Source organism: Bos indicus x Bos taurus, chromosome 2, assembly GCF_003369695.1.
Source record: "Bos indicus x Bos taurus breed Angus x Brahman F1 hybrid chromosome 2, Bos_hybrid_MaternalHap_v2.0, whole genome shotgun sequence".
NCBI classification, from domain to species: domain Eukaryota; kingdom Metazoa; phylum Chordata; class Mammalia; order Artiodactyla; family Bovidae; genus Bos; species Bos indicus x Bos taurus.
In genome coordinates this window covers 95134686-95154376 of record NC_040077.1, presented here as the reverse complement: position 1 = coordinate 95154376, position 19691 = coordinate 95134686, and the positions used below count along the sequence as shown (strand labels likewise).

Here is a 19691-nt window from a genome sequence, read left to right as displayed (position 1 = left end):
TCTGTCTAGCAGAATTATCTGAATGATAAGAATTATGGTAAATGATAATAATTAATTTGGCATAACAAATTCTATTTGAATTTCTGTGTCTTAATTGACTTTGTCTCAATTTTCTCTCAATTCTGAGACAAATTTCTGTGTCTCAATTGACTTTCATCTTTAGCATGGAATATCTATGGATAAAATGCATTATTATAACAGTAATAATACTTAACTGAGGGAAGAGATTAACAACTCATCACATGGGTACTATATGCTTTTCTGTGATGAGACTGGATCAGATGCAGTGCCCTGAGTCCTGGGAGAGATATAAATAGCACATCACAGTTGCAGCTATCATTTTATTTATTGCTTCATCAGTAAAGTGTAGCCTATTTCATTTATTCTCACAACCAAACTGCAGGAGAAGTACTGCTATTCCTTTTTCACATATAAGGAAACTGAGGAACATAGAGATTAAATGTCTTGGACAAGGTCACAGAGCAAGTAGCCGAGCCAAGTATATCTCATCTCTGATACCAGCACGTACACTTCTCATGGATCTTACTGGATCTTGTTTAAAAAAGAAAATCTAAGAGACTTTAGTATTTTGGGGTGAATGTTACAGAAGAAAGTGTAAATTCTTTCTTGTACTCTTTGAAAAAAAAAATCTGGAAAATATTAATATATTCCCCAAGACTGAGGAAATAAGTGGCAAAGCCTTGCTGGAGGGCAATTTGGGCATTTATATAAAAAATGTAAATGATTGTTTAACCCAGTAATTCTATTTTTAGAAATGTTTACTTCAAAAGAAGTGTTACATAATACCACATACACACACCACATATATGCATATATACTTTTTACTGTATCCAGTTTCAAAAACCATTAAACATATCTTCATAGCAATACAAATATTTCTTTCGAGAGCTGTTGCCTGTGTTTCTTGTATCCTACCAGAAATACCACCCTTTCAGCTAAACAGGATTCAATCAGAAGGCTTCTCCACCTGTGTTTTACATCCATATACACACTGATCCTGCCCTACTTAAAGCAGTTAAAAGACTTGATAAACGAGAGTAACATTTAATTTTGATCCATGTTTACACTAGAAAAACTGATTGGGGCATTCTTTTTCTTTTTTTTTTTTGTTTTCTTTTGGTTGTTGATTTGCCTTTTTATTTCTATTGCTAGATTTGTGTCTGTAATGGTGATGGTCACAGGATGATGTTTGTGAATCCCTTGGCCTCAGTGCACAGACAAATCTCAGCTTCTCATTCTGGGGCCCTCTGGTCTGTAGATATTAACAGGGATATGAACTATCCCTTGCCCACCGTAAAGCAGTTGTAACCGCCACCAACCCCACCCCCCATGTGTCCGTGCTTACCTCCCCCATGGGGTGATATCTGTTATAAGAATATGTCTCCAGGATGCTCCACGGACTCACTACTTTATCCACAACTTCTTGTCTCTGTTGTGTGAGGGATCTGCAAAGACAAAAAGCAGCCATGAAACCAGGATACCATGAGGGTTGGAAGGTTGATGATAAAAGTAGTGGAAACCAACATGCACAGCACCTTGAGGACAGAAGTCAGTCCTCAAGTCTCATCTCTGGAGCTTACAAACTGTGAGACCATGGGTACCACTGAGCCCCTCTGAGCTGCAGTTTCTTCATCTGCGGGTTGGGGACTTTACAGGGAGGCTGGGATAATTCAGAGAGATAATAAATCTCTCACTTTTCTGGAAAACTCTAAGATGAGGTATTCTTTTTTTTTTTTGCCACACCCTGAGGCATATGGCGAAGGCAATGGCACCCCACTCCAGTACTTTTGCCTAGAAAATCCCGTGGACGGAGGAGCCTGGTAGGCTGCAGTCCATGGAGTCGCTAGAGTCGGACACGACTAAGCAACTTCACTTTCACTTTCATGCATTGGAGAAGGAAATGGCAACCCACTCCAGTGTTCTTGCCTGGAGAATCCCAGGGACGGGGAAGCCTGGTGGGCTGCCGTCTATGGGGTCGCACAGAGTCCGACAAGACTGAAGTGACTTAGCAGCAGCAGAGGCATATGGAACCTTTGTTCCCAGACCAGGGGTCAAACCCACATTTCCTGAACTGGAAAAGGTGAAGTCTTAGCCACTGGACCACTGGTTAAGTCCTAGGATAAGGTATTCTCTTTTTAAAAAATAATTTTATGTATTTATTTTTGGCTGCACTGGGTCTTTGTGTTGCTACAAGTGGGCTTTCTCTAGTTGTTGTGAGCAGGGGCTACATTCTAGCTGCAGTGCTGGTGTTTCTCATTGCAGCGGCTTCTCTTGTTGCAGCTCCCAGGTTCTAAAGCATAGGCTCAATAGTTCTGGCACACGGGCTTAGTTGCTCCACAGCACACAGAATCTTCCCAGACCAGGGGTCAAACTGCATCTCTTTTTTGCAGGTAGATTCTTTATCACTGAGCCACCAGGAAAGCCCCAAAGTATTCTTATTACTCCCATTTCAGAGATGAAGAAATTGAGTCACAGGGAAAGTATTATTAGGACTTAAACTCTGACAGCCTGAGTGAAAAGCCTGAAGTATTAACCACACTACTGTATATAGTTGTAAGAATCTTAATGCAGTGGTTTATAATTTTTAAAAACAAGCTTTGTTTTTTAGAGGAGTTTTAGGTTCACAGCAAAATTGGATGAAAAATACTGAGAGTTCTTATATACTTACTGTTCCCTGCCCCTCTCCGACACACACAACCTCCCCCATTACCAACATCCCACACCAGAGCAGTCGGTTTGTTATAATAAACCTACATAGACACATCATTATTTCCCAAAGTCCACAGGTTACATGAGGGCTCACTCTTGCTGCTGTACATTCTATGGATCTGGACAAATGTATAATGATGTGTACCCACCATTATATTAATAGTATCATACAGAAGAGCTTCACTGCCCTAGAAATCGTCTCTGATCTGCCTATGCATCTTTCCCTCCCACCTAACCCCTGGCAACCACTGATCTTTTCAGTTTTAGTTTTGCCTTTTATAGAATGTCATGTAGTTGGAATCATACGGCATGTGGCCTTTTCAGATTGGTTTCCTTCACTTAGTAATATTTTAACTTTCTTCTATGTCTTTTTAGGGCTTGATAGTTCATTTCTTTTTGTGCATGCTAAGTCGCTTCAGTCTTGTCCAACTCTGAGCAACCCTATGGACTGTAGCCTCCAGGCTCCTCTGTCCATGGGGATTCTCTAGGCGAGAATACTGGAGTGGGTTGCTGTGCCCTCCTCCAAGGGATCATCCCAATGCAGGATCGGACCCAGGTCTCTTATGTCTCCTGCCTTGGCAGGCAGGTTTTTAGCGCTGTCTGATGTTCTACTGTCTGTATTACCACAGTTTATTTATCCATTCACCCACTGAAGGATATCTTGGTGGCTTCCAAGTTTTAGAAGTTATGAGTAAAGCTGCCATATACAGCTGTGTGCAGTGTTTTGTGGACGTAAGTTTTCAATTCATTTGGATCATACCATGGAGCATGTTTGCTAGATCATATGGCAAGAGTATATTTAATTTTGTAAGAAACTACCAAGTGGTCTTCTGGAGTGACTGAAGGGACCGTGCCATTTCGCATTCTCTCCAGCGATGTGTCCTCTGTTTATCTGCCACCTGTGTATCCTCTTTGGTGAGGTGTGTCCATTCAGGTCCTTTGTCCATTTTTAAAATCAGGTTGTCTCTTTGTTGTTGTTAACAAAGAGTTCTTTGTATGTTTGAGATAACTGTGCTTTATCAGATATGTCTTTTGCAAATATTTTCTCTCATTTTGTACCTAGTCTTCTCCTTCTCTTGACATTATCTTTTGAAGAAGTTTTTAATTTTAATAAAGTATAGGTTATCAATTATATACTTCATGGTTCATGTCTTTGGTGATGTATTTAAAAAATCATCACTATTCCCAAATTTATCTAGGCTTTCTCCTACATCATCTTCTAGGAGTTTTATGGTTTTACATTTTACATTTTTTAGGTCCGTAATCCTTTTTGAGTTAATTTTTGTAAAGACTGTAGGTCTGTGTCTAGATTCACTTTTTGTGTGTGTGGATGTCCAATTGTTCCAGCACCATTTATTGGATTTTTTCAAATTTTTTTTCCTGCATCTACTGACATGATCATGTGATTTTTAAATTTTTAGCCTATTGATGTAATGGATTACATTATTTGGTTATCAAATGTTAAACTAGGCTTGCATATCTGGGATAAATTCAGTCAGTGGGCCTGGTGTAGAATTCATTTTATACATTTTTGGATTTAATTTGCTAGTGTTTTGTGGTGCATTTTTACATCTATGTTCATGAGAGATATTAATCTATAGTGTTTTTTGCTTCATGATGTCTTTGACTGGTTTTGATATTTCAGTTCAGTCGCTCAGTCATGTCCGACTCTTTGCGACCCCATGAACCACAGCACGCCAGGCCTCCCTGTCCATCACCAACTCCCAGAGTTCACTCAGACTCACGTCCATCGAGTCAGTGATGCAATCCAGCCATCTCATCCTCTGTTGTCCTCTTCTCCTCCTTCCCCCAATCCCTCCCAGCATTAGAGTCTTTTCCAATGAGTCAACTTTTCACATGAGGTGGCTGAAGTACTGGAGTTTCAGCTTTAGCATCATTCCTTCCAAAGAAATCCCAGGGCTGATCTTCAGAATGGCCTGGTTGTATCTCCTTGCAGTCCAAGGGACTCTCAAGAGTCTTCTCCAACACCACAGTTCAAAAGCATCAATTCTTTGGCGCTCAGCTTTCTTCACAGTCCAACTCTCACATCCATACATGACTACTGGAAAAATCATAGCCTTTACTAGACGGTCCTTTGTTGGCAAAGTAATGTCTCTGCTTTTCAATATGCTTTCTAGGTTGGTCATAACTTTCCTTCCAAGGAGTAAGCGTCTTTTAATTTCATGGCTCAAATCACCATCTGCAGTGATTTTGGAGTCCAAAAATATAAAGTCTGACACTGTTTCCACTGTTTCCCCATCTATTTCCCATGAAGTGATGGGACCAGATGCCATGATCTTTGTTTTCTGAATGTTGAGCTTTAAGCCAACTTTTCACTCTCCACTTTCACTTTCATCAAGAGGCTCTTTAGTTCCTCTTTGCTTTCTGCCATAAGGGTGGTGTCATCTGCATATCTGAGGTTATTGATATTTCTCCTGGCAACCTTGATTCCAGCTTGTGCTTCTTCCAGCCCAGAGTTTCTCATGATGTACTCTGCATAGAAGTTAAATAAGCAGGGTGACAATATACAGCCTTGACATACTCCTTTTCCTATTTGGAACCAGTCTGTTGTTCCATGTCCAGTTCTAACTGTTGCTTCCTGACCTGCATACAAGTTTCTCAAGAGGCAGGTCAGGTGGTCTGGTATTTCCATCTCTTTAAGAATTTTCCACCGTTTACTGTGATCCACACAGTCAAAGGCTTTGGCATAGTCAATAAAGCAAAAATAGAGGTTTTGATATTTGGTTGGCCTCAAAGAAATTAAAAAATATTCCCTCTGCTTCTATTTTTTGGATGAAATTGTAGAGATACAACCTTTTCCTTAAATATTTCATAGAATTCACCAGTGAACCCATCTGGGCTTGGTGCTTTCTGTTTTGTAAGGTTATTAATTCAATTTCTATAATATATATTCTTTGTTGCTTAGTTGCTAAGTCATCTCTGACTCTTTTGTCACCTCATGGACTGTTTAGCCCACCAGGTTCCTCTGTCCTTGGGATTTCCCAGGCAAGAATAATGGAGTGGATTGGGTTGCCATTTCCTTCTCCAGTGGATCTTCCCAACTCAGGTATAGAACCCAGGTCTCCTGCATTGGCAGGTGGATTCTTTACCACTGAGCCACCTGGGAAGCCCATAATAGATATAGGCCTATGAAATAGATAGCCATGTATGGCTTATATTTTAACAAACAGTTTGATAAAAGTATTCAATGCCTCTCCTTTGTGCCAGATATTGTGCCAGAACAATAATGCACACTATATGATTTATTCTCATTTCAACTCTGTGAAATGTCATCATGCATGTTTTACAAATAAGGAAACTAGGCCAAGAGAAACCAAGTAACTTGCAGACAGTCACAGAGTTAGTAAGTCATAGAGCTAATTTTCTGTCTCCAATCCACACAAATGTTTGAGGAATGTTTTGGTTCCCTAACTAAAAGTTTTTACCTAAGTTAAATATAGGGTTATATTTTCATTATAAGAGCATAGTAATTGATCATTCATTTACCCAATAACTATATTTGGAGTGATTTCTTTCTATGTTAATAGCACTCAGTTCAGTTCAATTCAGTCACTCAGTCGTGTCCGACTCTTTGTGACCCCATGAATTGCAGCACGCCAGGCCTCCCTGTCCATCACCAACTCCCGGAGTCCACTCAAACTCACGTGCATTGAGTCAATGATGCCATCCAGCCATCTCATCCTCTGTCATCCCCTTCTCCTCTTGCCCCCAATCCCTCCCAGCATCAGAGTCTTTTCCAATGAGTCAACTCTTCGCATGAGGTGGCCAAAGTACTGGAGTTTCAGCTTTAGCATCATTCCTTCCAAAGAAATCCCAGGGCTGATCTCCTTCAGAATGGACTGGTTGGATCTCCTTGCAGTCCAAGGGATTCTCAAGAGTCTTCTCCAACACCACAGTTCAAAAGCATCAATTCTTTGGCACTCTGCTTTCTTTATAGCCCAACTCTCACATCCATACATGATTACTGGAAAAACAATAGCTTTGACTAGATGGAACTTGGTTGGCAAAGTAATGTCTCTGCTTTTCAATATGCTATCTAGGTTGGTCATAAGTTTCCTTCCAAGGAGTAAGCGTCTTAATTTCATGGCTGCAGTCACCATCTGCAGTGATTTTGGAACTTAGTTAATGCTTAATGTATGTTAAAACAAAGTAGCAATTCAAAACAATGCTAAGTAAAAACCCTATTTTGCTACAATAATATTGAAAATAATAATCATATGGAGAATAATTTAGCCATCTAACTGATATTATCTTCAAACAATATCAAACTACAAAATATTTTGATAAATTAATTAAAACTCAAGTTCCATTCACATCAATATAACTCCAATGTAGAACTGACTACATTTAATATTTTAATCTGCTCAATTAACACCATGTACCATAATAATCACCCACTGTAGTAGAAATCAATTTCTCTACACAATTCCATGATTTTAATTGTTACCATATCAATAATAATAATCTGAACTTAGCAGAACCTCTTTATCTTCAAAGCTGTAAACGTTTTATTGTTAAATGAGCAGTACTTCATTTAGCCTGTCCAAGAAAAGCTCACAAGATATGATTGTCTAGATAATTAGTTAAAACAATGAAATTAATTTTGAAAGGAGATTACAAGAAACAACTGCTATTAAAATTGTAATTTTTGTGGAGCAATACACTTTTCCACTCAAGGATGAATTTCTAATGCTTATCATTTATTCGATTTTTTAAGAAAATAAGAGTGCTTCAGAATGAACAATTTCAGTTTAAAAATACTCTAAGTGTAATATGTTGAGGCTGATTATTTACAAAACATATTAACATTTTATAAAGAAAACACATACATCCCTTGGTGTTTAAAACTTTTTTAAATTCAACTTACCCATACATTTTCAGAAGCTCATTTCATCTGCTATTATCAAATAATCATCTCATATATACATGTTATAGTAACATTTGTTAACCCTTATTGGGCACTATATTCTAGGCACCAGTCTAAACATTTACATTATTATCTTACCTAATTCATTCAACAATCCAATAGGCAGGCACCCTTGGGACTCTATGCAAAAGTGATAACATAGTAATAGTAATAGAATGTAGATTTCTTCCTTACAGAGCTTAAAATCTACTTAAGGAAGTGAGATATAAATACATGAAAAGCAAAATAACTTAGCTATTAAAAAATATAAAGTGAGGTATGATAAGCTAGAGCCTAATTACCAATTAAATAGTGCACTAAGTATATTGAGGACAGGAGAAGGAGAATTCCAAACTGAAAAGTAGCTGGTTATAATAACAACCAATATTTTACAAGCAGTTATGTATGTCAGCACTGTTCTAACTCTATATATAGTTCTAACAACAATCCTTAAGGTAAATATTAGTGTCCCAGGTTGTTGGATTTTTTTTTTTCTCCTCTGAAGATTTTGTTACAGAGGCTAAATTAGACATTTGTGTGCATGCTAAATCGCTTATCATGTCTGACTCTTTGCTTCCCCATGGGCTGTAGCCTGCCAGGCTCCTCTGTCCATGGGATTCTCAGGCAAGAATACTGGAGTGGGTTGCTATGCCCTCCTCCCGGGATCTTCCTGACTTTGGGATCCAACCCACAAATCTCACATCTACCTGCATTGGCAGGGGGGTTCTTTACCACTAGTGCCACCTGGGAAGTCCAATTATACATTCATTATACTCTAGAAAATATGCATAAAAATGTTTATTAGCCTTTTTTAAAAATTATCGATCTCTGATTTGGACTACAAGAAAGCTAAAAAAGTATTAGCACTATAAATGCATTGGGACCTAGTTTCAGTGCTTTTGCAGAAGGGGAGAGGAGAGGAAATGAAGCTAATGAGAAGAGTCCATTCAGCCCTTCCTTCTCACTCCTCACACTGACTGTACAACTGGGAAAGGAGATCACTGCAGATGCTTTCCTGTGCGGTTGGGACCAGGGATGGTGGTTGTTCAAGGCAACACAGTTATTTCCATCACATAGTTCAGCAAAGGTCTGTTTCGATCACAGTCATCTACTTGGTAACATAGGAAAGTGAATACACTGAAAAGCAGTCCTGGCAGCTGGTGAATTTCTGTTTCAACTGAGCTGGTATTCCCAAGCAATTTTGCAATATGGAAGGGAATAAATGAAAGGTCACTGGACACTATCAAGCACCGACCTTCAACTTTGCCCCAGTTAAATGTCTGGAAAATGTCCAAGCCCAGCATTGAATGACTGGGTCCATACAATATGCAAAAAAAGTGAACCATATGAGATTTGAATGAAAACCCCTAATATTAGAAGTGCTGATCATTTTACATGACATTAAACACAATACTTATATCTAAAAACCCCAAATGTTACTTAGTTCAAGCAACATATAAACCATATACTTAGAAAAGGCAGCTTCCTGTTTCCAGGCAATTTCTTGGGTGATGCATAATACATGTAGATAAGGAAGGAAAAAGCTGTCTAATCCCCTGAATTATCACCAGTCTCATCTCACGATCAAATGAAAAGATTATTGTACGTTGTGTATTCTTTTTGAATAGGAATTCATAAAATGTTTAACAGAGAAAATGATCTCTTGGGGTACATTATTAATAAATACTGCAGATCAAAGATTGTCTGATGAAATTTTTTTTGGAATGTTGAAAGAGGCAAAAAATCCTAATGTATATTGAGGCAAATTTTGTATTTAAATACTTAGGAAACAGTTACATGAATATTTCATGACAGTAATGTATTTTCAATTTTTTTTCTCTCTTACAAAATTAACATTTGCTTATAAGTGGAAAGTTAGGAAGTACAGAGAGAAGAAAAATAGAAGAGAGAAGGAAGGAATAATCCCATCTTCTTCATTCTTCAGTTAACCACTGCTGATATTTTGACATATTTCCCTTCAGGCTTTTATCAGTGCATATTTTTTAATAAACACAGTGCAAATTATATCTATATATAATTTTGTTTTGCTTCTTTTTATTATATATTCTACCAAAGACATTTCCTCAAACTAATAGAAACTCATTATAAATATTTTTATTGACTGCATAGTATTTTACAGTAATTACTGGAGCATCTCAGGTGGTGTTAGTGGTAAAGAACTCACCTGCCAATGCAGGACATGTAAGAGATGGGGGTTCAATTCCCGGGTTGGGAAGACCCCTTGGAGGAGAGCATGGAAACCCACTCCAGTATGCTTGCCTGGAAAATTCCATGGGCAGAGGAGCCTGGTGGGCTACATTCCAAAGGGTTACAAAGAGTTGGACATGACTGAGCATATGGATATCAAGCATATCCTTGATCCATAGGCTTGATCCAAATGATTCTACATATTGGGAGTATGTAATATATATAATAGACCACCTCCCTAAATGATCAAGGGAAAGATTACAAAGCTGCCTAAATGATCAAGGGAAAGATCACAAAGCTTGTCATCCTTGTTAACTGTAGATTTTCTGGACTACTATTACATCAGATATTCAAGATGGTTTTAAAAAAGGCAGAGGAACCAGAGATCAAATTGCCAACATCCACTGGATCATCGAAAAAGCAAGAGAGTTCCAGAAAAACATCTATTTCTGCTTTATTGACTATGCCAAAGCCTTTGACTGTGTGGATCATGATAAACTGTGGAAAACTCTGAAACTGATGGGAATACCAGACCACTTGACCTGCCTCTTGAGAAATCTGTATACAGGTCAGGAAGCAACAGTTAGAACTGAACATGGAACAACAGACTGGTTCCAGATAGGAAAAGGAGTATGTCAAGGCTGTATATTGTCACCCTGCTTATTTAACTTCTATGCAGAGTACATCATGAGAAATGCTGGGCTGGAGGATGCACAAGCTGGAATCAAGATTGCCGGGAGAAATATCAATAACCTCAAATATGCAGATGACACCACCCTTATGGCAGAAAGTGAAGAATTAAAGAGCCTCTTGATGAAAGTGAAAGAGGAGAGTGAAAAAGTTGGCTTAAAGCTCAACATTCAGAAAAAGAAGATCATGGCATCCAGTCCCAACACTTCATGGCAATTAGATGGAGAAACAGTGGAAACAGTGACTGACTTTATTTTTCTGGGCTCCAAAATCACTGCAGATGGTGACTGCAGCCATGAAATTAAAAGACGCTTACTCCTTGGAAGGAAAGTTATGACCAACCTAGATAGCATATTGAAAAGCAGAGACATTACTTTGCCAACAAAGGTCTGTCTAGTCAAGGCTATGGTTTTTCCAGTGGTCATGTATGGATGTGAGAGTTGGACTATAAAGAAAGCTGAGAGGTGAAGAATTGATGCTGTTGAACTGTGGTGTTGGAGAAGACTCCTGAGAGTCCCTTGGACTGCAAGGAGATCCAACCAGCCCATCCTAAAGGAGATCAGTCCTTAGTGTTCACTGGAAAGACTGATGTTGAAGCTGAAACTCCCAATACTTTGGGCACCTGATGTGAAGAGCTGATTCACTGGAAAAAACCCTGATGCTGGGAAAGATTAAGGGCAGGAAGAGAAGGGGACGACAGAGGATGAGATGGTTGGATGGCATCACCGACTCAATGGTCATGGGTTTGGGTGGACACCGGGAGTTGGTGATAGACAGGGAGGCCTGGCATGCTACAGTTCATGGGGTCGCAAGGAATTGGACACGAATGAGCGACTGGACTGAACTGAACTGACTACATCACACAAAGTGTGTAAGGAGAATCAAAAATGGCAGCTAACCTATGTTTTGAGTTGGTAAGAGCCATACGAAAGTGGGCATTATTTTATGTCAGTAAATAATAATGAAAATGAAAATGAAAACCATCAACAAGGACCAGGACTAGGAGATTTGAAATGTTTTGCTCAAGAGCTGGGATGAGGAGCTGTGCACTGGAAGCCATCTTGTCTGATTCCCCATATCTGAGCCAAATCACTTCCATAATTTAAATTGGGCTTGTCAATCATTTTTAAAATAAAAATTTTATGTATCTCCTTTGTAGATATTTGCAAAATGAAGAATAATTGAGGGAAAAGGAAAGGAATTACCAGCCAAAGATAACAGTGTCCATTTTGGTACATACCTGGTTTCTTCTATTTTTTTAAAGTATTTTTTATTACATTTTGTATTCTGCATCTTTCTTTTAGCATAAAACATGTCTTTTCCCATGCTATTAATTTTTTCATAGTTATTATTCTAGTGGATAAATAATATCCTACTGTCATATGTCATGTATCAATATTTACATACCTTAATGTGGGGCACACAGGTTGTTTCCAAATGTTATAATATTTAATATCATGTTTATCTTATAAATAAAGCTATATCTCAGTGCATATGATTCTTTCCATAGTTTGTTTTCTCAATATAAATTTACAGAAGAAGGAATACTGATTCAAAGAATATGTAAGTTTGAAGGTTTGTGATATTTTAAGCAAGTTTTTTATTCCAATCAAAGTCCTGTAACATATGTAAGTCTTTGTCTCTGATTTATGAATGAAGAATCTCAGAAGAGAAGATAAATGCAGTATCTATATGAAACCCACATAAAGTAATGAAAACATGAGACGGTGATGCAAACAGCTTTAGGTATCACTAGATCCTGGACTTCCTTTATATACCTGAAATCAGACTGTCTATGAAGCTGAGGGACAGGCTGAGGTCATACAGTTAATCTGGGGCAAAAATTGGACTGGATTTCTCTGTTCAGTGAGAGCGTGTTTGCTGTAGGATTAGATTAAACATGGAACTAAAGAAGAAACACTGTTTATAACCACACATGCATGATGAGATATATTAAATGTGCAGAATAATAAGCTATGTATAATATTAATACAGGAAAATATACTTTATTTTGAAACTATACATACACGCAATGTTTATATATATTATATATTCAAAAAAGTTCTTCATTATGAGTGGAGAAAGAACACAAAATGGGCAAATGACATGAATGAGCAATTTATAAACATAAAATGAATAATAAATAAGACAAAATACTTAACCTTATAAGAAATCAACAAAATGAAAAATAAGTAACTGTGGGCATTTTTCACTTGTCAAGTTGGAAAATGCTTAAAAAGTGCTTTCATACACTGTAGCTGGAAGTGTAAACTGATGCAGCTTTTCTAGAGGGCGGATGTAGCAAGATTCTTGAGCTTTTTGCAGCTTCTAACCCAGTGATTCCACTTCTTATAACTTATATTAGGGAAATAATAAAAAATTTGCAAAATAACAACAAAAATTATCATATGGCTGGATGTGCATCACAGTATTATGTACCCAATGACAGTAGGAATCACTCTGCCTTGTAGGGTAGCAATGATGAACTGTTATTAGTGATTGCATTATGCTTTCAAGAAGTTATGAATGCCATAAGAAGTTTTGTATAAGACAACTTAACTGAAAAATGTTTGCAGTAGTACTATATGCTTAATTAGCGATCTCACTATCTATTCAAAAACATCAACAGTAATTATGTCTGAGTGAAATTGTTTGGTAGTTTTAAACACTTGAAACATTTTCTGAATAATTAGAATAATGTGATTTATAAATGGAGAAATTATGTAAATGAGGGATATAGAATTTTCATTACAGTTTTCTTTTTTCAATTACAAAATATGACATATCTATTGGTATTTATCATACACTGTGCTAGGAAATCTTTGTTGAAGATCTATATATTTATTTAAAGATTATTAGAGTAATGCTCTGGAGAAGGGAATGGCTCACTACAGTATTCTTGCCTGGAGAATCCCATGGACAGAGGAGCCTGGTGGGCTACAATGCATGGGGTTGCAAAGGGTTGGACACGACTGAAGTAACTTAGCAGCAGCAGCTGCAGAGTAATGCTCAGTTCGATTCCTGGGTTGGGAAGAGCCCCTGGAAAAGTATTCTTGCCTGGAGAAGTCCATGGACAGAGGAGCTTGGCAAGCTACAGTCCATGGTGTTGCAAAGAGCCAGACATGACTGAGCAACTAACACACACACACACACACACACACACACACACAGAGTAATGCTCAATGATAAAATTTCAGTCATTATTATTCTCATTTCATGGTGGTGTGTGTAATGGGTAGGAAGAGTGGAGAATCCAACTGCACTGATATTAAAAAGAAGCTTTCCATTTAGACAATCCAAATCATACCAGTCACCCCTCCTTCCACTTCATACTCACCTATCATATCCCAACCAACCAGGAACCAGCATACCCAACAGATAAAAGGTTCCAAGCAGAGGTTTCATTCTTCTGTAAAGAGAGCTAGAAAATCCTGTGCTTCTCGTGCAGATCAGTCTATACTGTGTCTCTGAGAATGCATAAGGGCATAGGCTCCCACAATCAAGATAAGATAAGTCAGTTACTAGATGTCTCAGCAGAAGTTAATATGTGAGCAGTTGCTTCATTTACTCCATCATGTCTTCAAACAGCTTTTTTTAAATAGTGGAAAATTACTTGACTTTTTTCTCCTTTAAAACCAACTTTATCAAAGCTCTTGGCTCCCCCAGATCCAGAAAGAAGTTTCTTCCCTGTGTAAAGTCCTCAGTTCTAGGAATCCCCATCACCCATATTCAAGAGCAGACTACTCCTGCTCTTTCTTCCACACAGGTCATTGAGTAAAATAGGGGGTGTGTCTTCTGCTCTGGTCATGGTGGGCATGATTATTATTCAGGATCTTCACTTCACTCTGCAATCTAAGGCTTTATCTGGGGTCAAATGTCTTCTCTTGTTCTGATGGACCACATCATCAGCTCCTTAAACCCGGGCCTCTCCATATATGAGCAATGAAAATGTTTTAAATCCTTTCCCAAGTGGATTTCCCCATACATTCTTCTTACATAAAGGACTCTTGTCAGACACTGCCTCCCACCCCCTTGTTTTACACAAACCCAGGATTCAGCTCGAATCTCAAACAGTGACCAATAAAACAAAGGTTCAAGTTAAGATTACCGATAAAAATCTAACTGAGCTAGGCAAATTTTAGTGCAGAGACATAAAACGTTTAAACAGAGTTCTTAGCATTTGGGTTGTGTGTGTTCGTTGTTCAGTCATGTCCGACGCTATGCAGTCCCAACGGGTTCCTCTGCCAATGGAATTCTCCAGGAGATCTTCCTGACTCAGGAATTCAACCCAGGTCTCCTGCATTGCAGGCAGATTCTTTACCATCTGAGTCACCAGGGGAGCTCAGCAGTAAAGAATCTGCCTGCAATGCAGGAGACATGGGTTCAATCCCTGAAACAGGAAGATCCCCTAGAGGAGGAAGTGGCAATCCACTTCCTGAAAAACCTTGCCTGAAAAATCACATGGACAGAGGACAGTAGCTGGCTATAGTCCAAAGGGTCACAAAGAGTCAGACACAACTGAGCCACTAAGCATCTCCCTTCATGGTGGGGGTTAGGGTTCTAGCATTCCGGGATCCTTCTAAATCCTTTGCCATGTATGATCATTCATCCATTCATTTATTCTACGAAAATGTCATGAGTACTCACCAGGTACCAAGCACTATTACAAAGATCAATACATACAAGATGAATGAGGTTCTTTATATGGAATTCACAGTAGAATTGAAAAGAGAATAAGCAAGTTTACAAACAAATAATACAATTTTGAGTAAAGGAAATCAAAGTAAGGAAATATATGGGCCAAGAATATATTGAGATAGAGAGCCATTCCTGACTGATGTAAGACAGTTCTGAATGATGTGGTTCTTCAAAGGTCTGTAGAAAAGGTATTTTAAGTAAAGGGGGCCAAACATGTAGGGAAGAAATGAGCTTGGCGTGATAGAGGAACTGGAAGAAAATCAGTGTTTAAGTGAAGTGGGAGCAAGAGAGAGTGATGGAAAACGAAGTCAGAGAGATAGGCAAGAGCCAGATCTAGTAGAAACCATGGGCCACAGTATGGACTTAGGGTTTTATTCTAAGAAATCATTGAACAAGTTGTGTTTTGATATTTTTATTTTTAATTAATCTTATTGATGTAAAGTTGCTTTACAATGTTGTGTTGGGCTACCCAGGTGCCACTAGTGGTAAAGACCTGCCTGCCAATGTGGGACACAAAACAGACATGGGTTCCATTCCTGGGTCAGTAAGGTACCTTGGAGGAGGGCATGGCAACCCACTCCAGTATTCTTGTCTGGAGAATCTCCATGGACGGAGGAAAATGGCCAACTAGAGTTCATAGGGTCACAGAGTTGGACATGACTGAAGGGACCACACACGTATGCTGTGTTAGTTTTTACTATATAGCAAAATCAATCAATCATATTTATACATATATACCATCCCTTTTGGCTTTCCTTCCCATTCAGGTCACCACTATGGATGGAGGCTCATAACACTGTACAGGAGATGGTGATCAAAACCATCCCCAAGAAAAAGAAATGCAAAAGGAAAAAGATTGTCTAAGGAGGCCTTACAAATAACTGAGAAAAGAAGAAAAGCAAAAGGCAAAGGAGAAAAGGAAAGATACATGCATCTGAATGCAGAGTTCCAGAGAACAGCAAGGAGAGATAAGAAAGCCTTTTAAAGTAAATAATGCAAAGAAATAGAGTAAAACAATAGAATGGTAAACACTATCGAGCTATTCAAGAAAATTAGATACCAAGGGAACATTTCATGCAGATGGGCACAATAAAGTACAGAAATGGTATGGAAATAACAGAAGTAGAAAATATTAAGAAAAGATGGCAAGAATACACAGAAGAACTACACAAAAAGATCTTCATAACCCAGATAACCAAGATGGTGTGACCACCCACCTAGAGCCAGACATGCTGGAATGAGAAGTCAAGTGGGCCTTAGGAAGCATCACTATGAACAAAGCTGGTGGAGGTGATGGAATTCCAGCTGAGCTATTTCAAATCCTAAAAGATGGTGCTATGAAAATGCTGCACTCTATATGCCAACAAATTTGGAAAACTCAGCAGTGGCCACAGGACTGGAAGAGGTCAGTTTTCATTCCAATCCCAAAGAAAGGCAATGCCAAAGTATGTTCAAACTACTACACAATTGCACTCATCTCACATGCTAGCAAAGTAATGTTCAAAATTCTCCAAGCTAGGCTTTAACAGTATGTGAACCGAGAACTTCCAAATGTTCAAGCTGGATTTAGAAGAGGCACAGGAACCAGAGATAAAATCACCAACATTAGTTGGATCATAGAAAAAGTAAGAAAATTCCAGGAAACCATCTACTTCTGCTTTATTGATTTTGCCAAAGCCTTTGATTGTGTGGATCACAACAAACTGTGGAAAATTCTGAAAGAGACGGGAATACGAGACCACCTTACCTGCCTCGTGAGAAATCTGTATGCAGGTCAAGAAACAACAGTTAGAACCGGACATGGAATAGCAGACTGGTTTCAAATTGGGAAAGGAGTACCTCAAGGCTGTATATTGTCATCCTGCTTATTTAACTTATATGCAGAGTACATCATCAGAAATGTTGGACTGGATGAAGCACAGCTGGAATCAAGATTGCCTGAAGAGATATCAATAACCTCAGATACGGAGATGACACCACCCTTATGGCAGAAAGCAAAGAGGAACTAAAGCGCCTTCTTGATGAAACTGAAAAAGAAGAGTTTAAAAGTTTAAAACACAACATTTTAAAAATGAAGATCATGGCATCCAGTCCCAACACGTCATGGGAAATAGATGGGAAAACAATGGAAACAGTGATTCACTTTATTTTTTTGGTCTCCAAAATCACTGCAGATGGTGTCTGCAGCCATGAAATTAAAAGATGCTTGCTCCTTGGAAGAAAAGTTATGACCAACCTAGATAGCATATTCAAAAGCAGAGACATTACTTTGCCAACCAAGTTCCATCTAGTCAAAGCTACTGTTTTTCCAGTAATCATGTATGGATGTGAGAGTTGGGCTATAAAGAAAGCAGAGTGCCAAAGAATTGATGCTTTTGAACTGTGGTGTTGGAGAAGACTCTTGGGATTCCCTTGGACTGCAAGGAGATCAAATCAGTTCATCCTAAAGGAAATCAGTCCATCCTAAAGGAAATCAGTCCTGAATATTCGTTGAAAGGACTGATGCTGAAGCTGAAACTCCAATACTTTGGCCACCTGATGCAAAGAACTGACTCATTGGGAAAGACCCTGATGCTGGGAAAGATTGATGGCAGGAGGAGAAGGGGATGACAGAGGATGAGATGGTTGGATGGCATCACCAACTGGATAGACGTGAGTTTGAGCAAGCTCCGGGAGTTGGTGATAAAAAGGGAAGCCTGGGGTGCTACAGTCCATGGGGTCACAAAGAGTTGGACACGACTGAGTGACTGAACTGAACTGAACTTGCACCTTGGAAGAAAAGCAATGACAAACCTAGACAGCATGTTAAAAAGCAGAGACATTAATTTGCCGACAAAGGTCAGTACAGTCAAAGCTATGGTTTTTCCAGTAGCCATGTACAGATGTGAGAGTGCCAGAGAATTGATGCCTTTGAACTCCGGTGCTGGAGAAGACTCTTGAGAGTCCTTTGGATGACAAAGAGATCAAACCAGTCAATCCTAAAAGAAATCAACCCTAAATGTTCATTTGAAGGACTGATAATGAAGCTGAAGCTTCAATACTTTGGGCCAACTGATGCAAAGAACTAATTCATTGGAAAAGACCCAGATGCTGGGAAATATTGAAGGTAGGAGAAGGGGGCAACAGATAATGAGATAGTTGGATGGCATCACTGACTCAATGGATGTGAATTTGGACAAGCTCTGGGATATGGTGAAGGACGGGGAAGACTGACATGCTGCAGTCTATGGGGCCTCAAAGAGTCAGACTGAGTGATTGAACAGCCTCAGTAGGTCACCACAACTGAACAGCCTCAACAGGTCACAACAGGTACCGAGTAGAGTTCCTTGTGCTATACAATATGTTCACATTAGTCATCTATTTTATACAAGTAGCTCAATATTAAGAAAAAGTAACCAAATCAAAACGTGGGCAGAAGACCTGAACAGACATTTCTCAAAGAAGATACAGAGATGGCCAATAAACACATGAAAAGATGCTCAACATCATTCATTATTCAGTTCAGTTCAGTTGCTCAGTCATGTCTGACTCTTTGCGACCCCATGAATCGCAGCACTCCAGGCCTCCCTGTCCATCACTAACTCCCAGAGTTCACTCAGACTCACGTCCGTCGAGTCGGTGATGCCATCCAGCCATCTCATCCTCTGTCGTCCCCTTCTCCTCCTGCCCCCAATCCCTCCCAGCATCAGAGTCTTCCAATGAGTCAACTCTTCGCATGAGGTGGCCAAAGTACTGGAGTTTCAGCTTTAGCATCATTCCTTCCAAAGAAATCCCAGGGCTGATCTCCTTTAGAATGGACTGGTTGAATCTCCTTGCAGTCCAAGGGACTCTCAAGAGTCTTCTCCAACACCCCAGTTCAAAAGCATCAATTCTTCGGTGCTCAGCTTTCTTCACAGTCCAACTCTCACATCCATACATGACCACAGGAAAAACCATAGCCTTGACTAGACGGACCTTTGTTGGCAAAATAATGTCTCTGCTTTTCAATATGCTATCTAGGTTGGTCATAACTTTCCTTCCAAGGAGTAAGCGTCTTTTAATTTCGTGGCTGCAGTCACCATCTGCAGTGATTTGGGAGCCCCCCAAAATAAAGTCTGACACTGTTTCTACTGTTTCCCCATCTATTTCCCATGAAGTGATGGGACCGGATGCCATGATCTTCATTTTCTGAATGTTGAGCTGTAAGCCAACTTTTTCACTCTCCACTTTCACTTTCATCAAGGGGCTTTTTAGTTCCTCTTCACTTTCTGCCATAAGGGTGGTGTCATCTGCATATCTGAGGTTATTGATATTTCTCCCATCACTCATTATTAGAGAAATGTAAATCAAAAGTACAATGAGATATTACCTCACACCAGTCAAAATGGCCATCATCAAAAAGTCCTAAATCCTAGAGAGGCTGTGCAGAAAGGAACCCTTTTACACTTTGGTGGGAATG

General features: G+C 39.1%; 1 protein-coding gene across 1 annotated transcript in view; it reads right to left on the bottom strand.

Annotated features, from left to right (window-relative positions):
* The window catches only part of CPO (carboxypeptidase O), a 32019-nt gene extending 18012 nt beyond the window's left edge, over nt 1–14007 (bottom strand). Inside the window, exons 1-2 of the mRNA XM_027523812.1 lie at nt 13893–14007; nt 1367–1466 (exon numbers count right to left, since the gene is read on the bottom strand). Of these exons, the coding sequence (XP_027379613.1) occupies nt 1367–1466; nt 13893–13960 (168 nt within the window). The 5' untranslated portion in view covers nt 13961–14007. The remainder of the gene's footprint in view (nt 1–1366; nt 1467–13892) is intronic.
* Nucleotides 14008–19691: the final 5684 nt, after the last annotated feature.